This window comes from Ictalurus furcatus, chromosome 7 (assembly GCF_023375685.1).
Source record: "Ictalurus furcatus strain D&B chromosome 7, Billie_1.0, whole genome shotgun sequence".
Lineage (NCBI taxonomy): Eukaryota > Metazoa > Chordata > Actinopteri > Siluriformes > Ictaluridae > Ictalurus > Ictalurus furcatus.
Window position 1 is genome coordinate 17,306,350 of NC_071261.1, and position 19,424 is coordinate 17,325,773.

At 41.9% G+C, this 19,424-nt stretch overlaps 1 protein-coding gene across 2 annotated transcripts in view; it reads left to right on the top strand.

Moving 5' to 3' along the window:
* The first annotated feature begins 1,171 nt into the window (after positions 1-1,171).
* ppargc1a (peroxisome proliferator-activated receptor gamma, coactivator 1 alpha) overlaps positions 1,172-19,424 on the top strand; it is a 42,008-nt gene continuing 23,755 nt past the window's right edge. For both annotated transcript variants that reach the window (XM_053628985.1, XM_053628986.1), the window contains exons 1-2: positions 1,172-1,551; positions 4,300-4,479. In XM_053628985.1, coding sequence (XP_053484960.1) covers positions 1,504-1,551; positions 4,300-4,479 — 228 coding nt within the window. In that variant the 5' untranslated portion in view covers positions 1,172-1,503. The remainder of the gene's footprint in view (positions 1,552-4,299; positions 4,480-19,424) is intronic.

The window sequence follows — 19,424 nt, forward strand, 5'->3', positions numbered from 1 at the left end:
CATTAATAACGTATTGAGAAGAAAATCTGGTTTGTCTGTTTTTATTTATATCTGTGTATTTCTGTAAATTTGGTTCATTTTGTAGATTTGAATGGTGAATGAACACAATACTGTGGTATCTTGATACTTCAGTTTATGGTATTGTGACAATTTTTCCCATGCCAGGTGTCTACATACTTTTAGCCATATAGCTAGTGAATCTGTATGTTATATCATGCTATTAAAGATGCACAGCTTTATTTGTCATATGTGCCCAGCCAGTCCTTATAGAACTGTTTTTAGGAACAGAGAGCACTGAGCTGGAGAGGCAGCCGTTAGTCTGTGCTTTTTTTGTCTTTTGCTTTGTTTGGACTGTCTACAGAGCTTTTGTTTTTGTTTTCCGCGGCAGTGTTTCATATACACGAAATGTTGACACTGTACACCATGTCACCTGCTGCTGCTGGACGTCTGGCGAGAGGAAAAACCCTGTCATGAGCAGAAGCATGTGATGATTTTCCATTGCGGCCGGCTCAGTGTGGAGACTGAGGCTGGAGTGAGACCTCTGTACTCGCACTGACAAGCTGCATCGCGGCTCGCGCGCCTCACGAGCACTACAGAGAACTCCAGAGAGCTCGAGCACTAACTACACCAACACCTGGCCAGATGTGCACACGTAGCCTAATAGCTAGCGCATCTCATTCGGAGCAAAACACACCGATGAACCCCGTCTCAAAGCTGCTGCATAAACATTAAACCAAAATATCCGACAAAACCTGTTAATTTTTTTCGCAGACCGTGTCTGGAGATTTGTGATAAAGATTCGCTTAATAGAGCGCTCGGTGTCTGTTTACTTTGCTGCGCGAAACTAATTAAGGATTAAGCGGATTTTTTTTTCTCTCTCCTTAAGCAGCACCAAAATAGCAATTAAAGATCGACACGCAAAGCTGAAAACACGGAGAACATCCGCGAAAATACGCGCGCTGAAGAAAGCCTACACACTACAGAGCAGATCCACGGCTCGCGCTGAACTAGTCTACCTAATTTTCCGGTAATAGCCTAGTGACCTGATTCCCCTCCCCCTCCTCCTCCCCCTCCTCCCCCACCCCCACTCACACTTCCACTGCAATTCCACCCGATAATCTAAGTTTAAACCCTGCACTGTCGGAGTCGTGCCGTTGGCTGGGATCTGCACTAGAAGGCGAGCAGAGCTTGTGCCTATAAGCGGAAGTAGGAGCCCGCCTGCTGGAGCGGCGCGTCATCGGCGGAGCGGCGAGCGCGCGCCAGTCACTCCTCCCTGCCTACTTTTAATAGCTGCGTCATGTGACTGGGAGCAGTTGTAAGGCAGGTGCCCCTCGGTTCATTCTCAGTGAGGGGGCACTTCCCTGCACGACCGCACAACCAGGAACGCTTGGATTGTCACGTTTCTTATTGATTTTTTTTAAAAAACAAAAGCATTATTATTATTATTATTATTATTATTATTATTATTAGATTTTTCCCCCCGTACCGTCATTCAGTGGCTGGATGGCGTGGGACAGGTGCAACCAGGAGTCGGTGTGGACGGAACTTGAGGTGAGAATTAAACGCGCAACTTGATTTACCGGCGTCGGAAACTGAAATGTTGTGAGGGAAGCGCCGCGGTGTAATGCTCTGCGCGCGCTGTGTTTAATGCCGCTATCCGGTAAGCTGCGTGAGGACACGGAGCACCGGAATGCACGGGAATGTGGCTGGTTACAAGAGGGAAATGCTGTTTGTATGGGCAGAAAGGCTGATTTAAAAACAAACAAAAAACAAACCCAACCTAAAACAAAAACGTTGACGTGCTCTGAAAGCGTGTTTCTGTGCCAGGCTGGGAGTGTGTGCGGCTCTGGCTCGGGGTAGCGCTGAGGAGACAGACTATCTGTCCGGGTCCGGGTCCGAGCTCAGAGCCGCCTCCGGGTTGCTGCTATGTATCTGCGCCAGGTACTGTGCATGGAAACTTACTTTCTCTCTCTCTCTCTCTCTCTCTCTCTCTCGCATATTTAGATTTGGAAACGGAACCAGTATGATGGTGCATGCAGAGTTCTTGGATTTTCTTTGTGAGCACCCTTTAGATGTGCTGTCACTTCACAGCTCGTGAGTGTGATTGCAGAGAGAGAAGCTTTCAGACCCGCCACTTGGTGTAAAATCGGTTTAGGAAAGAGGAGGGTTTGCTCTGGTATGAGGACAGGAGAATAAAAAATGGATCAGACCATAAAGCAGAGCTGTTCAGATTGACCCAAGAAAGAAATGTTAAAATTTTTCAGTGTGTGGATTATGTGTGTGTGTGTGTGTGTGTGTGTGTGTGTGTGTGTGTGTGTGTGTTTTAGCTGTTTAATCGCCTTTCTTTCCTTGAGAGTGCAATGTGATTGCGTCTCTTCATCTGTGTCGTATGGCGATCAGTGATACTGTGCTGTTCAGGCAACATGATGCTCTCACGTCTCGTATGAAAAGTGCCCAGTGGTTGAGGTTAGGGTTAGGGGGCGGGGTTAGTGGTTGGAGCGTCACATACGACTCCAGAGATAATCCACAACATGCACTGCACTGACCAGGAATGCTCTATTTATTTATCTATCTGTCTGTCTAACCTGTGTTGGCTTCATTTCCTCACTGGACCGGAAAATTGTTCACCACGGAAACAGTCTGTGAGACCTCAATAATTCATGTTAGAGATGCCTCAAGACTGAGGATGGATATTGACTTTTCCCCTATGTATGTCCTGTTCATCGTGCATTACTGGATTGTTTTGTGTGTGTGTGTGTATTAACAATTGCAGAAGGTTCTTGGTTAACAGCCAGGCCACAGGAGCAGAAATCCAACCTAAAACAAAGAATAAGACTACATCACGTAAACATCACCTAAAAAGCCAGCTTCACTCAAGCTTTCTAGTTCACTGCTCAGAAATCCAGACCGCAGTAGTGCATGCTCTGTGTCCATTCTTCTCTCTCTGTCTTTCTGTGTGTGTGTGTGTGTGTGTGTGTGTGTGTGTGTGTGTGTGTATAGGCTACACAAACACTGAAGGATAATTTAGCTTGAAGGGCTCATGTTTAGATCTTGCTCCTCATCATTATTTAAATCTGATTCCTTGTTAATATGAGGCAGCACCTCGCTCTGTGTGTGTGTGTGTGTGTGTGTGTGATGAGATGAATCTGCACGCTCCTGCCTACTGCAAAAGGGTGAAGGGATTTGCATGATGAATAAAAAGTGTCATGTTATGCACTAAGTTGTAGTGATGATCAAGTGTGACACGTTCTTTCTGAGTTAATACTTTGTCCTGGTGGATGTGGATCTTGGAAATGTCCTGAATCAAACATCATGCATCATGCTCTCACACAGCTCTCCTAGGGAGCGAAACGTATCTCCGGGAACAAGGTGCTCTAACAGAGGGACTGCACAGCAGCCAGTTCTCTATTTCAGCTCTCTGTACTCCTGTCCTCTCTCTCTCTCTCTCTCTCGCTCTCTCTATCTCACTCACTCACACTCTCTCTCTCTCTATCACAAACACACACACACACACACACACACACACACACACACACTATGTACAAAACTTTTCTTTTAAAACACTTCAAGCTAATCTCAAGAGGCGCCATTTAAATTAGGAAGCAATTGGAACTCTTCCTTTTTTACAGACACCTATTTTTTTTTTCTTATCAGACTGCCTTCTTCACTGTTTTCCTCATCACATGATGCTGTGATGTTTTATGTGTATCCTAATATAAATATAGATGCTGAAATAATAATGAAAACCAAATACATGTGTGACATGTCGTTGGATAAAATCATTGCAGGAATTTGTTAAGAGAGATATCTCTGGGCATTTCCAGGCCTTTAGTGTTTTAAAGCTTTGACTAAAATTGAAGGTTGGCAGATTTAAAGTCTATCGATCTCGGTGTTAGCAGTTCGGTGAAGCCTATAATTTGTGTGTGAGGAGCCACCGAGCAGCTGTCGTTGTGTTGCTGGTGTGAGGCAGGCGGTGAACAGTCAAAATATTAATACAAATCTCTGCACAACACAAATGACAGGAAACGAGAGAAGACATCTTTGCACAAGTTACTCTTGTATAGTAATGTGTAGGATAAGAGCAGCAGATTAATTGTGGAATTGAGGCAGTTCAGATCCTGATAGTGCATTAAGAACTGCAGTGAGGACTAGAACATAAAAGTAGAGTTGTCACTATATAAAGAGAAGGGATGATGCAGCATTCATCTTTTTTTTTTAACCTTCTTTAGCATGCTGTAGAGAGACATACAACATTTATATGGGAAGGAATGATGCTAACACCTTGCTGTCCTTTTGCAGTGTGCTGCCTTAGTTGGGGAAGACCAGCCCCTCTGCCCTGACTTACCTGAACTGGACCTCTCCGAGCTGGACGTCAGTGATCTGGATGCAGATAGCTTTCTGGGTGGACTCAAGTGGTACAGCGACCAATCAGAAATCATTTCCAGCCAATATGGCAACGAGTCGTCCAATCTGTTCGAGGTAAGGAAGGCCTTGCTTGGTAGTCAATGCACTTGACATTTTTTGAAGCTAGGGATGTGAGTAGATATTGGCAAATGGATATTGGATGTGCCTGTCCCATTAGTGCATCAGACTTAGGGTCTGGATTGAGACAGTGGAAACTTGATCTAACAGGACACAGGAGTGTATGGTGCTAGACTACTAGATTATAGTGAATGCTGCATTCTTTGAAAGCTTTGATAATTGATTAACATCAGTTGAATGGCTGTGTATGGGATATCAGGTGGTCGCAAAGTGATACCGATGAGAAATTGATGGGAGTATTGTGATAAGCCGCTAAACTTTGTCTTGGATTTGCGGATGGTTGCCTTGGTTTTCCCATATGGATGTCACATTGAAGTATGAAATTCTCATGTATGGAGCATGGTTCTTGAACTGAGGTCCAGGAGTTTATGAAGTATAGCCAGGGTATCTGCCATTTATTCAGAATTTGTTACAAACGCAAGTCACCATTATAAAAATGATTATATTTACCATTGAGTTCATAGATTTATTAGCCTGTTTGATTGCCCAATTGAATAGAATTTAATAGGGTTTAACTCAAACCTCAGTAACTCAGTAACTAGTATATAAATAAATCTGGTCTGTCAGTGGATAGTCCTGGAATCCAAAGCTCTATGACTGCAATAAATAGCCAAAATAATATGGATTATGTTCTTTGCTGGGGGGGAGTAATCAGGACGTTACTTTTTGCTACCGATTATGTACAGAGAAATTGATTGCAACATCATCTACACCTCGAGTGACCCACACATTAACTGCCACTCTGAAGCCTTACAGACTTTAACGGTTCTCTCGCCCTCTGTTTTTCTACACTGTTAGAAATCACATTTCCAGAAGCCCCAGCTGCTAAATCACACGTGACAGCATCTAAACCAGGCTGGCCCATTTCAGTGCTGTCATGTCATTTCAGAGGAGGAGGTGGTTAAAGCTTTACGCTTGTTATTCTCTAGCGTTTCCATCACTCACACAGAAAGCAAAGTCCAGAGGCAAAGAAACGTGGCAGCTAAAACAAAGCGGCCGAGGCGCGGGCTAACAGGCTAGTTCATTACACTGTTATCTGTGGAGATAGACAGGAGAAAATGATAATGCTGCCATGCACTTCGTCATTGTGCTCAGACTCATTGATAATCAGTTGTGAGAGAATCTTTTATGGGGGTGGGGATGGGGGGGGGGGGGGATAGATTGTGTGTTTTGGTTACTCCAAAGTCCCAAGTGAAAAGCAGAAAGATCAGGCGGGTAGAGGAGTGAATAATATCTGCGTGTGTGCTGTGTCGAGATATGCAGTATCAGTCTAGGGGTCATGAAGGGACTAAGAAATGCGTGTGAGCGCTGGAGCGCTACTGATCGTGTGTGCTTGTATGTATACACTTTATCACAAAGAATAACAGTATCAGTGCAAGATTAGATGTCATTGAAATTGTGAGTATTCACAGCTTGTTTTTGATGTCCCGTGCGACTCTTACACGTTTAATAGTGCTGTAGGGTTGCCCAACTCGGGCCTGATATTGAGTAACAGTGATGAACAGGCCCTGCAGCAGTGCTTTAGGGCATTACTGCCAGCACTGATGCATGTGCACTGCCGAGATTGGCCTGTGTGGGTCACTACAGCACTCAATAGCAACATCAAGACAGGTTAATAAATGGCCAGCTCTTGAGTAAAGCGACTTGGCAGAACTTTTTCATCCTTCCCCCTGCTCCCATTCAAACCCCGGGCAATGTTTTCTTAACCCGCGTGACTGCAGTGTAGTTAATGGGTGGCCTGCCCAGTCTTCTGATCTCACACAATCTCTCTCTCTCTCTCTCTCTCTCAGAAACACAACACACACGCTCGGCCTCCTCACATTCCTCTGTGGGCCGTATGCATGTGAAATAATTTATTTCGTGTCTTGATCTTTTCTGACATTTTTACACCGTGCCTCGTTATTGCAGGGCTTTGCGCAGGCAGATGAGTGAGAGAGATAGCAGGCCAATGCTGGCTAGTGAGTGTGAGAGCAATGTGTCGACCGACGGCCTTCACTGTTGGTTCAGCCCTTGATTATCAGGTCCATCTCTGCAGCTAAAATGTTGCAGAGATGGATAGACGCCTTCTTTCTTTGAGCAAATGTGTGGCAGCGAGGGTGTTCTAACAGCAGCCCCTCTCCTGGGAAAGCACTGGATGGGGTTTACACCACTTCAATTTGGTTACTTTCTGCACTATTGTTTTGTTGCATATGTATTGCTAGGATACACATGATGGGTTATATCAGTGGTCACCAACCCTCTTACTTGAGATCTACCTTCCTACAGGTTTCATCAACCAAAATCTAACACACCCGTTTTAGTTGATCAAGAACTTCTTAAGGCAGTGATTAGATGGTCAGGTGGACACGATTATGTTTGGAGTTAAAGTCTTCAGGAACAGGGTTGATGACCGGTAATTTATAGCATAATCTCAAGACTTTTAGATATCTTTGTCAATCACATATATACATGGTTATGCCTTTTTTTGTTTTTTCCCCCCCCCAGAATATGGATAGATATGCTATGGACAAGGGGAACAGGTTCATGTTTTAAGTTTTATGGCTGCTTTTCTGAGAATCTTGCATTTTGAAATTATTTTGCAGTTTTTGAATCCATGTCTCCTATTCGTTCACACAAAGAGCCTATCCGCTTTTTTTCTATATTGGTTCAAACATATCTAGATAAGCAACTTAAAAAAAAGCTAATCTATAAAAGAATGGTGACTAAGTTTTAAATTTTCACAGCAAGAAAAACATGTGGAGTTGAGCGTAGTGGCAGCTTGATGATTAACTGAGGGATGGCGAAGTTGTTTATGTTTGAGTCGTTTGACGAGGCACTTTGACGTGTGTGGAACGTCAGTGTTGCTATAAGTCAATAGCACAAAGGACGAAACTGCAATCTGACCATGCTGAAAGATGGCGTATAATCGATGTCTACAACACCTAACACTGTTCCTTTCTTCTTTCCATCTTTACTACTCTATTTATTTATGGGTTTGTCTATTTTTTTCTCTTGACATAATTTTCAGAACTTTCCACACCAAAACCCCAGCAAAGATAACTAAGCTAAGTGACAAAAAAAAGACTCTTTGTATAGTCCGTAACAGCACTGAGCTTGCAAATGTCTGTCATAGGGAATTGACTACAACAATACTAGGTCTTTCATGCTGGCTAGATATAGTAAATAGCTCTGTTCAGGGCAATCAAAACAGCACCAACAACAGTCAAATTAGCCTTTGTTTTAGGATCATGTGACAATCCGGACATCGTGAACAAACGTAAAAACGACAGATTTTCAAAAAGCTGTTTCAGTGTGGACAAAATGGAGATCATAACGTATTTGTATTCGAATCCATTTAATTTCACTTTTATTTATTTGATTTGTATAGCGCTTTTAGCAATGGACATCGTCTCAAAGCAGATTTACAGAAACATATAAACACAGGATACAGATTTTAAGTGTGTGAATTTATCCCTAACGAGCAAGCCGATGGCGACGATGGTGAGGAAAAACTCCCTAAGATGATATGAGGAAGAAACCTTGAGAGGAACCAGTCTCAGAAAGGAACCCGTCCTCATCTGAGTAACAACGGATAGTGTGAAAGTAAAGGAAAGTTCATTATGGTTTTTATATGAAGTTTGTTTGTTGAACTAGTCCACTGTTCACTAAAGGAGACTTGAGTGCAAAATTGTATGTGGTAATTGCAGTCCCAAGGCCATAGCAGCAACCGTAGTCCCAGCAACTACAGCGAGAATGTCCATGTGGAGTTGAGGTTCAAAACCATTTCCATGGTACTTCAAGCGGTACCATCCTAAGCAATCTCCAGGCTGTAGCCTCCAGGTGATGAGAGCTCCATCCAGAGGTAGGGCATCAGGATGGAGGCTATTTAGAGTTTAGGTGCAGCTCCAGATTTCCATACAGTTAGTAAAGCATTCTATCTAACCCAAAAGCAGTGGTGACATTTAAGTCAAGGCTGAGAAGTCCTTCTCTCTGTATATTGTTATAGAGGAGGTGAATTATTACCCCAGCATGTGCCCTGGTGTACTTTATGACTGATGTGTTGGCTCCTGGGTGGCCCCTGCTACTGTAGCCAAGCTGAAGTCTGTTCATTGTGCGCAGAGAATGAAACAATGCCGGGCTCCACGATATTGCAGCAACCTTTTATACTGAGGGCATTTGACACCTTATCAAAATAACTGTCCAGTAACTGCCCTACTATTGTATTAGGTCATCCAATCAGCACTTATTGCTTAGATTTACACTGCCTGTCAAGTTTTGGAACACCTTCATTTAAAAGAAAATAAAACTAACAAACAAAAAAAATATAGCAATGTCTGTAATTGAAAAGTTCCGTCACTGACCTTAAATCCAATCAAGAGCTTGATTGACAAGAGGAGTCTGATCGAAAGGTTCACAAGCCTTTCTGTCACGGTTGTGCCGAATATGGCGCAGGACTATGATTCCCATCATCCACTGCATCTTACCTAATCACAACATTCATGTCACATGACTGTTTGCACCTGATTAACGTTTTGGTTTAATGAGCCCTAGTATTTAATTCATGCTTGTATAGCACTCTTTGGGTGTGTCTCAGTCAGCTCCCTAGGTCATGAATCAGTATATCATGCATGTGAGTTTGGACCCTGGCTCACTACACACTGGGACACTGATGACTTGATTTCCGGCGACATGACTACTTACTCGCGTTGTAAAACTTTGCCAAAAATTAAGAACTGTAAAAATGTACATTTTATTGTTGTATAAATTTGTTAGCTATACAGTTACACGTGTTTCTGTCATGGTACATCATGCAGGATGGTAGGCTAGCTAGTGGATTAAAAAAAAATTATTAAACACTTAAAAGACTCAAACAAACCGTATATAGGACATCAAATAAAGTTAAAAATTGTTAACATAAGTAATCATTTGAGAGCCACAACAATGTTAACAAGCCATTACAATTACAATTGTAGACGAAGTTGGCTGAGAGTTCGTCCCTCTTTTTTTTTTTGTGCTGAGAGGCTTCCGAAAAACATGATGTCATTCTAGTAAGGGAACGTAGTGAGCATCAATGCTCCCTGGTTTTTGCGGTGCATTGTGGGTTTTTTTCATGGAGCAAACATTCCAGAGCACTGGAAGGATTTTGCGATTGAGACAGCCCTTAAAATGGCCGACTTACTGATCAGTGCCCTGAGTACTGAACTAGTGAGCCGATTGAGACGCACCGTTTGTCTAGTGTCTGTTGTGAGTAGCATCATTATATGCCATGCTCATGTGTAGTTCATGCTTCTTTAGTTTACGTTTGTGTTTATGTTACACAGTCCTAGTCTTTGTTTCACTTTAAATAAAATTCTCTGCACTTGCGTCCATGTCCAACCAATCCCTGACCCTTTCAAGACTTTGGGAAGTCCAGAAAGTGATCTGGTTAAAGCAGACATACTGACTGGCTGAAGAAATGTGTGCACTATTTGCTGAGGAATAAAAAAAAAAAATAAATAAATAAAAAGGCTTTGCAAAACTAGGTGCCCCCGACCTTTTCACAGGTGGTGTATAAACAGACACAAATGTGTTGACAGCGAATGTGTGGCATCGTGACTTGTTCACAATGTAAAGACGCTGCATTTTGACTTGTTACTCAGCTGTTCATAGGACGTTGCTGTCAAGGAGAATGTGTGTGCATGTTTGTGTGCCTAGGCACTGCTCCAGATTAGTCATTAAAGTGGTAGAGCCGGCAGAATATCAGATCACGCACAAAGAAACCGAATCACCCAGACGGTGGCACATTTACTTCCTGCTTGTTTTGTCCATTGTTGATCTATCATATCGACTCTTCTGCTCAATCATATATCAAATAATGGAAGAGAGGATGATTGATTACAGCATATTTCTGCTGTACGTATACACACACACACACACACACACACTTTAACAGTGACTGCTGATGGCTTTGCATGTTTAATTTGCAAATTTATGCTGACATTTGAAGGCACAACACAACTTGAGCTGTAGCAGTTCAGCCGGGCAGAGCACATTATCATATTGTGCTGTATAATATGATTTCCTCAAGTGAACACTTATGACACACACACACACACACACATGCAAGCTAGCGTCCTTGCTCTCCTTTTCTAAGCAAATGCATTTGTAAGTGGCTCAGTGTCAGCCGACTCAAACACTTTTCTAACAACAGTAAAATGTCTGGATATGTTGTCGCTCTTTAGCAGTGTCTGTAGTAACCATCTTCTTTTTTTTGGTTGTTTGTTTGTTGTTGTTGTTTTATCTGTGACATCCCACAACCAAGCCACTGTTGCCAGGAGGTCTACTTTGATCATTTGTGTTGTAATGAATTTGTAATGAATGTGCAATTTAAGCACACTATTTGTGACATAATTGTTTTTCTCTGAGAAAACATTTTCTGCCAGATGCAGTGGCACATTTGCTGAGATTTTTATTTATTTTTTTTTTTAAACCTAATTTTCTCTCAGTTTAATCATTGCAAATTCCCCCCCTTTAGCTAGTTCTCACAATGTTGGCTCGTTGTGATATTAGACGTGGAAAGCGGAAATCTAATATTAATCAGTCAAGAACCTGACAACGAATCTATTACTTACTGCGTAACGCAGTATATCTCATCTCATCACTGGCATAATAAGAATGAAAGCGCTCACTTGAGCAGGAAATACGCAGCTGTATTTGTGATTTCAAATTTTCGAAAGTGTTTCAAGTCAATAATTCTTTACTGGATTCATGCCATGTTTCCTCCGATTAAGCATAGTCAACAGAAATGTGTCTGTAATTTGTCCTTTTGTGTCATTTGTACTTTGATTGGACAATGTGGGTTTAGTCTATCTTCTATTATATTCTCCTCCAAACACTTTGGGGAGGGAAAAGGGATGAAAGAGTAAATAATCCACCTTGTTTGTCTGCATTACACAATTGTATTTCCCATGTGCCTGCCCATTACTGATGTGTCAGCCAAGTGGGGATGGAGATCAGATGGAGATCAGATGTAAGCTGGGGACTCCTGCTGTGTAATCACCTGACACTACTCTCACTGATGAGGATGCATGAAAATACAACCTGGGCTAGAAACGAATCAGCCCCAGCCTCACTTTTTCATACCATTATGCGTATTGTTTATGACCACTGGTGGTGCTGTTGTACCTGGTTCCTCGAAAGTTCAAAACAATCTGCTTAAAAACATTTATAAAGAGCAAATAATCTGATATGGATGCCAAAAATGGAACCTTATATTCATGTCTTTTAATCTTTCAAAGACATGCGGCTTAGCCTTGCTAGCGCATTTATACCAGTTGCTCCTAACACAACAGGTACTGACTATGGAGGCTTCCTTTGAGACACATGGAGGCATTTGAGGCATCTTTTCAAACTGCTGCTCTTGTAATGTCCCCAGACAGCTGAATGCACAGGGAGGAAAGTGTTAACTGCCCTCTTCTGTATACCTGAGCAAAGAGAAGACCAGATTGAAGAGGAACATCCTCCTTCCCCCCCAAACAGCAGGGCTAATTATGTTCTCTCTGAATCCACCACCTCTCCAGCATTGTACCACTGAAGTTCCCAGACTTCCCAGTATGTTGCATCCCAATTCGCCTACTATCCGTCCTAAATAGCATCCGAGATTAGAATTAGCGTGTCCCAAATCTTACTACGTTGAAATGAATATCCCAGTGGTATCTGGATGGTCTGCTATTTCTGGTAGATTTTTCGAAGCGTGGACCCGTGGACACGCCCATGGAGGAGGAGTTTTGTGACGGTTTGCGTCATCGAATTCAAGGACGCATTTCAGAAAGGTGTAAATGAATTGTGGAAAAATAAATCAAAGGAATGGTCAATTAAATTATATAGTATGAATTATATAAGGAATAATGAATACAAGGAGGTGTTTGTTTAAGACAACAGTTTGTGTAACTAAGCCGTTAGTATGTCCCAGTAGTGCATGCTCTTTAGCTACACAGTCAAATGATGTACTTTTTTTCTACACAAAAAGAGTACATACTTTTAGTACATAGTGTAAGTAAGCAGATTGAGATAGAGTGCTACTCATGTTTACTATTTGTTTAAACTAATAAACAATTGTAGGAATATAGTGTAATGCCAAAGACAGACTTCATTATACTAATGGACATTAAAGCTCATGTATTTAAAATGTCCCAAATTAGTCCAGGTTCAGTATGTTTTAGTGTGTTAGTCCACATTTTGAGTGTGTCTCAGTGTCTGTGCTGGAGCCTCTGTGGCTATCTGAACAGCTGGGGTAGACACTGGCATACGTGTGCCTCCAGCAGGCACATGCAAATATACTCAGCCATGGCCACTTCAGTATGGAAGAGGGATGAAAAGCTTGTGGAGGAGAAGGAGAGAAGTGGAAGGAGAGAGAGAGAGAGAGAGAGAGAGAGAGAGAGAGAGCAGCGTGCATCACTTGCAGTTGGAAAATTGTCCCTGTAGGGCATGTTTGGATAAGAGCAAGTTAACATCTTGTGGTAGTTGCTTGGCTCTCTGTACTCTGTACCCACCTCCTGCCTCCCCCTCCTTCTCCTGTCTCTCGACATTTCTATTTCAACACCAGATTTTTTTCTCTTCGTAGGTTTCTCCCTACATTGTCTCATCTGTTCTGTCTTCCACTGTATTTCTCAATCTTGTCCTTTCCTTTACTGCCTCTGTCCCATTTCGCGCCTCTAAGCCATGAAGTGTAAAGTGCAGAGCTGGTGATTGGGAATGAAACTGAAGCCTGATTCAGGTTTCAGTTTCAGGTTTCACTTTAGACTCAGGAGCCCCAGCTGAGCCCTGCGCCCAGGTACCCGATGCTCTCTTAGAGCTTGTTTAACACTGCTGGAGAGGATGGAGAGAGCAGGAGGGATAACAGATTTGTGTGTGTGTGTGTGTGTGTGTGTGTGTGTGTGTGTAGGAAGAAGGAGAGACTTGTACATTTCGATAACCACAAGGAGGTATTTGCTGGTGAGAATGTTCTCCCAGTAGGAACTGTTCTGAGCAGGTTATGGTGTTAAAGTGTGTGTATGAAATCCTTCACTATTATGCTCGTGATGCAGCACATACCTTTGCTGTCTTGGCATTTCTGCTTATAAAAAGCTTCTGTCACCCAGGGACAAACTGTACCGTGCTCGCTGAATGGTGAAAGTATCAGCTGACTGGTATACTATTTGGGGTCAGGACTGAAGCAAAGTGGAGCCACATACATGACCTTGTGTCCCTGGCACGTCTGTTCAAGTACAGAGCTTTACAGCTTTACATCGTTTTATGGGGTAACCATAAAGCTGCTCGTCAGGTTTACATTTTAATTTTACAATGTACATTTTTACAGTTCTTAATCTATTGCACAGATTTCACATGCCCCTTTTTATTCACCTCTAACCTTAGCCATACTGAGTAAAATCAGAAAACTACAGGATCAGAGTGGATAAATAAAACCTTCAAACCTGGAAGCCAGATTAGACTAAACATGCCTGTTAATTCTTATTTATGTATTTCTGTTACCATTCGATGTTCCTCAATTCTGCACTGGCTTCATGCAGTCACTTTTACAATGACTTCCTGATTCCTGGGGGTTACGTTGGTGTATTAGCTGCACTGAAAGTAGTAGGGGCAATCCAGCTAGGCTATTTTTAGACAGCGTGGGTAATCTCTTCTAAGAGCCCTTCGGGCCCTGTCTCTCTCAAACATGGCCGGAAATGCTAAGCCAATAAGCTTTGGGCGTCTGGCTTTCCTGACAGACACAGGGAAAGGAGGAGAGATGCAACCCAAATGCTTCCTGGATTATTTAACAGTTCACCCTCCACTGAGGGAGAGTTTGGACTTCTGGATTCCAGGAATGACATTTTAAATGATAGTCCTTTTGAGCAGAATGGCATAGGACATGAAAACATGGTCATTTTAGTTTGCCGGATTGTATGTGCCACGAACATGAAGCATTTCATGGAGGCTTAGAAGACACTTTAGGGCTTAAATCCACACGAATGCTATAAAATGTGTTCTTTAATGTATGCAGGGTCTGGCTGTGAAAGCGTATAGCCCCAAAACTATCTTAATATAAGATTAATTGTCCATATGTAGTAAACCATCATCTAGTCCTAATGGAGTCACTGTTGATAGATTGGCTAATGAAGTGTGCACATCTGTTAGAGTGGTTTATCCTTGTCACTGGAATACTAAAGTTTAGGAGGGGATTCTGTATTCCTATAACAACATAGTAGTCAAATCCGATTTTCCGATTTTTCTGTTCTCTGAAGCTGAAAGCTCTGATTTCCTCTCGGTTAAATCGACCTGAGAATTCCTCTGAAGCTTGCTATGTTTAATTTCATAAACTCACAGATGCTCTTAACTACATCTTTCCTATTCATTTCACTGTAGTTACTGAATAATTCATAATAGTTACTGAATAATATGTGTTAAAGATGAATAACAAACTAATGAGCAGGACACACACACACACACACACACACACACATATCTGCAGTATGCTTAGAGGATAAAACATAAGAATAATCCAATGACAAAATCTGACATAACTACCTTCAGCAACACCTGGGGATCAAAATGAGAGAGAGCGAGACAGAGAGACAGACCGAGAGACAGAGAGACAGAGAGAATGAGAGACAGAGAGAGAGAGAGAGAGAGAGAGAGAGAGAAACACAGAGAGAGACAGAGAGAGAGAGAGACAGAAAGCGAGATCAAGATAACACATTTATTTTGTAATTTATTTCACTTTTGTGTGGTGGGTGAGGGGACTAGCAGCCAGCTCTGATAAAATCATTTGCTTTCAGGTGTTTTGCTGGCTACTGTACTCAGCATAGAGTGTAAATTGAATAGCGTGACCTTCTGTGGCTGAATCAAATTGACTGCATTTCCACAAAGATTCTGTGGTTTCAATTACCATAGGCTTGTGATATGGGGATTGTAACCCCCCCCCCCCCCAACACACACACACACACACACATACACACATGGACTCAAGCAGAGGGGAAGAAGGCATACCATGGAGAGGTTTACTCCTTTAGCCTGCTTAGCGTGCCGGTTCTGATGGTGTGTCCTCTCCTGCTGATATCAGCGATAAATGACAGGCTGCCATGCTTCAATGCTGCTGATGAGGCAGCCCGAAAGGTCAGAGGAAGAGCCAGAGGGTAACAGAGCGATCATAACAAGGACACATGCACAAACACGTTGTAGTCATGGTGTAGTCAGGACTGTATGCATGTATAGACTGTATAGGAGAATAAACAAGTTGCTTTTACTGGTCGCCTTCTGATCCTACCTATTAGTTCATTTGGTCAGTTTTTAAACATACCAGAGTATTTGACTAGACAGATACCAACTAGTTGATTAATCCAGCTAGGGAACATTCCCACTCAGTGATTATGAAACCTTTTGGAGCCAGGGACTCTTTTTCTGTTTTCTTTTCTTTTCTTTTTTTTTTTAACGGTGATAAATTCCAAGGATTAATGTCAGGTATGTGACACTAGAGCAGTGTTAGTTGAACAGTTCACGTGGAATTCCAGAATAATTTCAGAAGTGAGCAAAATCATCCAATGTGTGAAGCAAATTAATATTTCTAGAGAAACCAAATTAAGGGATATTCGTCAGGGTATGGTTGACAAACAAATAATAGACAGTTAACATTTACCTTTTCAAACCCACATTCTTAGCCTGTTGTTGTTAATGCTAGATACCATATACCAGTCCATACTTGATTTTTCTGCGGCTTTTTTTCAAAATTAGAAGTTGTTTTGCATGGTATTTCGCAGTCATGTTTGTTGGTAAATGAGACCTTTTAGCTGTACTCATGTTTGATGTACGTGAATGGAAGAGGGCTTTCAAGTCAACTCAAGTCAAGTCCAATTTTATTTATAAAGCATGTTTAAAGACAACAGTAGTTGATCCAAAGTGCTGTACAAAACATCAATCATCAGGTGGCTGTGGCTCAGGTGGTAGAGCGGGTTGTCCACTAATCGTAGCGTTGGCGGTTCGATTCCTGGCCCACATGACTCCACATACCGAAGTGTCCTTGGGTTGCTCCCAATGGCAAGCTAGCGCCTTGCATGGCAGCTCTGCTACCATTGGTGTATGAGTGTGTGTGTGAATGGGTGAATGAGAAACAGTGTAAAGTGCTTTGTGGAGCCGCTAAGTTTAAAAAAAGCGCTATATAAGTGCAGACCATGTACCATCATATTAAATAACATCATCAGACAAAGAATAAAAATAAGTTTTAAGAGGAGATGTAAAAATAGCTAAAGACGGAGCTCGTGTGAAAGGCTGCCAACAGCGTGAAAGGTCAGAGGAAGAACCAGAGGGTAACAAAGTGATCATAACAAGGACACATGCAAACATGTTGTATCCATACAATCTGCTGGTGTAGTCAGGGCTGTATGCATGTATTGCTTAATATGGCATATAGGCTATAAATATTTCTTTATAATATTTAAATGTGTTTCTTTTTTTTTTTTGGTCAGTATTTGTAAATGTCGAATTTGTGCTTTTCAAAAGACATAAAATAAATGTCTAAGACAAAAATTTGTTTAGATAGACAGCAACACAAACTTCTTTGTTTCTCCATTGGCTGCTTTGAATTGCAGATTCTCTACTCAAGATGTAGTACAGGGCTTATTTCATCTACCAAAACTGCTGGCATTCGTTTTCTTTCACTGCATCAATTAAAGTGTCTTATTCCAACAAAAGCCTTTCTTTTGCTCTGTGTCAGGGATGCTGTGGCAGACCAAAAAAAAAAAAAAATCACACAAAAAAATAAGTGTTATTTTCAAACATAACACGTTATTAGAACATTAAAGGTACACAGAGGAATACGATGCTGCATAGGTTTTATTTCTCTTTCCTTTTTGCCCTGTGTCTGTGTGTTTTTTGTGTGTATTTTTAATTTTGTTGCCATATTTTTTTCTTTTTGCTCTCGCTCTCTCTCGCTATTTCTATCCTGTCCCTCTCTCCTTTTTTTTTTTATGTTTGTAACTGAGGACACCGGGCTAGTGTATGTGTGTGTGTGTGTGTGTGTGAGACTAAATCTCTCGACTCTTCTTGTCACAGGAGATCACTAGTTGTCGTCAGAGTAGGTGGAAGACTGTAGCTGCCCTCGAGGCTTGAGGGCTGTCTGTCTTACACACACACACACGCACACACACACACACACACACACTCACACACTAATTCTGCATGTGTGAAATTATGTTTTTCAGTCTCTGTTAGTGTTTATAGTATCGCATCACTCAGATGTGCCACTCATATTGACAGTGAGTGTCTTGTAAACGTGCTTCTTTAAAGCGCTATTGACACTAATGGAGTGGTCCAATAAGCAATCAGGCTTCTCGTCAATATGTTTGACTGGCGAGAATTACTCCTCAGCTCACTGCTGGGCCGTTTTGTGTGCTTTTAAGTTTATTAGAACGAGGAATCTGTGCCGTGCAGGTTTTGGTCAACGTGTGTTTTCGGGCTAAAAGAGAATCACATTAGAGTTTATGTCCAGCAAAAGGAGTGGAGGGGTTGGGCTTTTAATGCTGTGAGTGTTATGAAAAGTTAATCCATGAGATAGCCTGTCGTGATCATTGCCTCTGGAGCTTGCATGCATCAGTGGCCGGCTTGCAGGATCATTTGCAGGGGAAATGAGGTCTGAAATAGTGCTAGCGATTCCACTGGCCGAATCCTATTTTTGCAGTTGACAGATGAATGCTATGCCATTTTGTTGTATGCGCTGTGACATTATCTGCTAGACGCATTCGGATGTGACAGATTATATCAAATGATCAGGATTCGCTCTTCATTCTAGATCTAGATTGTGTTCCACTTGCAGTTAGTCTCTGTTTTTGTACAGTGACTAGGAATCACATTTCTTGCTTTTGTACTTATCTAGCCTGAGATGCTTTTTAGATCAGATTTTCTTCTCTCCTAATCTGTCCTAGTCTCCCACACAAACACTGCTTAAGTGACGCTGCTATGACCAAGCGTTGTTCTGAGAGCAGTCCCCATATTGCTTTCTGTGACTTTGATTTATTTGCTGTGAAATCAGGGGGCAGGTTAATATCACACAATGAAATTATTTGTTTATCAGATGTAATGTACTTTTTCAGGGGGTCTGAAACACTGTGACTCAATCCCATTCACATATGAATATTTCTGCTCATGATTAGCTGGTGTGTCAACTTTGTTAACCTCATCTGTGCTTTTGATATTTGTGTGTATGTGTGTGTGTGTGTGTGTGTGAGAGAGAGAGAGAGAGAGAGAGAGAGAGAAAGTCTGTTATAGATAAGACATATCTCCTGTGGAAAACCTATAATCATTCATAGTATTTTATAAAGCCACAGCAAAGGTTTAGTTGTAAAACTCTTGAGTCATTCATCTAAATTCTATTATCTTTTGAATCCACCATGTGTGTGGCTGTAGACATGTAATGTGTCTGTAATGGCTGTAATACAAATGAGAGCACGGCTTTACCACAACAGCTTGCTTCAATTTTCTGTTTGTCTTATTTGAGCTTATTTAGGAGAGCCAAAAACATTGCGTATTATCAGCGGCATGAATTGTATCTTGGCACACACAATGGCTTGGGTGGAACTCAATAAAAGAGTTAAAGCAAGGACGATTTCAAAGACAGCTTGTCTGATAACAAAAGGGCTCACCTGATAATGAACGTCTCATAAGCGCTGCCTCGCCTCTGAGGCAAAGGCGCAGGGAGGAAGTGGAGATAGAGCGAAAGTGCCTGCCGCTTGCCAGCATCTTTTATGGCTAATTGAAGCATTTGGAGTAAAACTGCCATGAGTCGCACCCTTTAGAATTGAAGCAGGTTAATATATTGTGATCCTACATTTAGCACAGAATTGCTAAGATCTTTTTAATTCAGTGAAGGTTATTAAAAAGGATAGGAAAGCAAT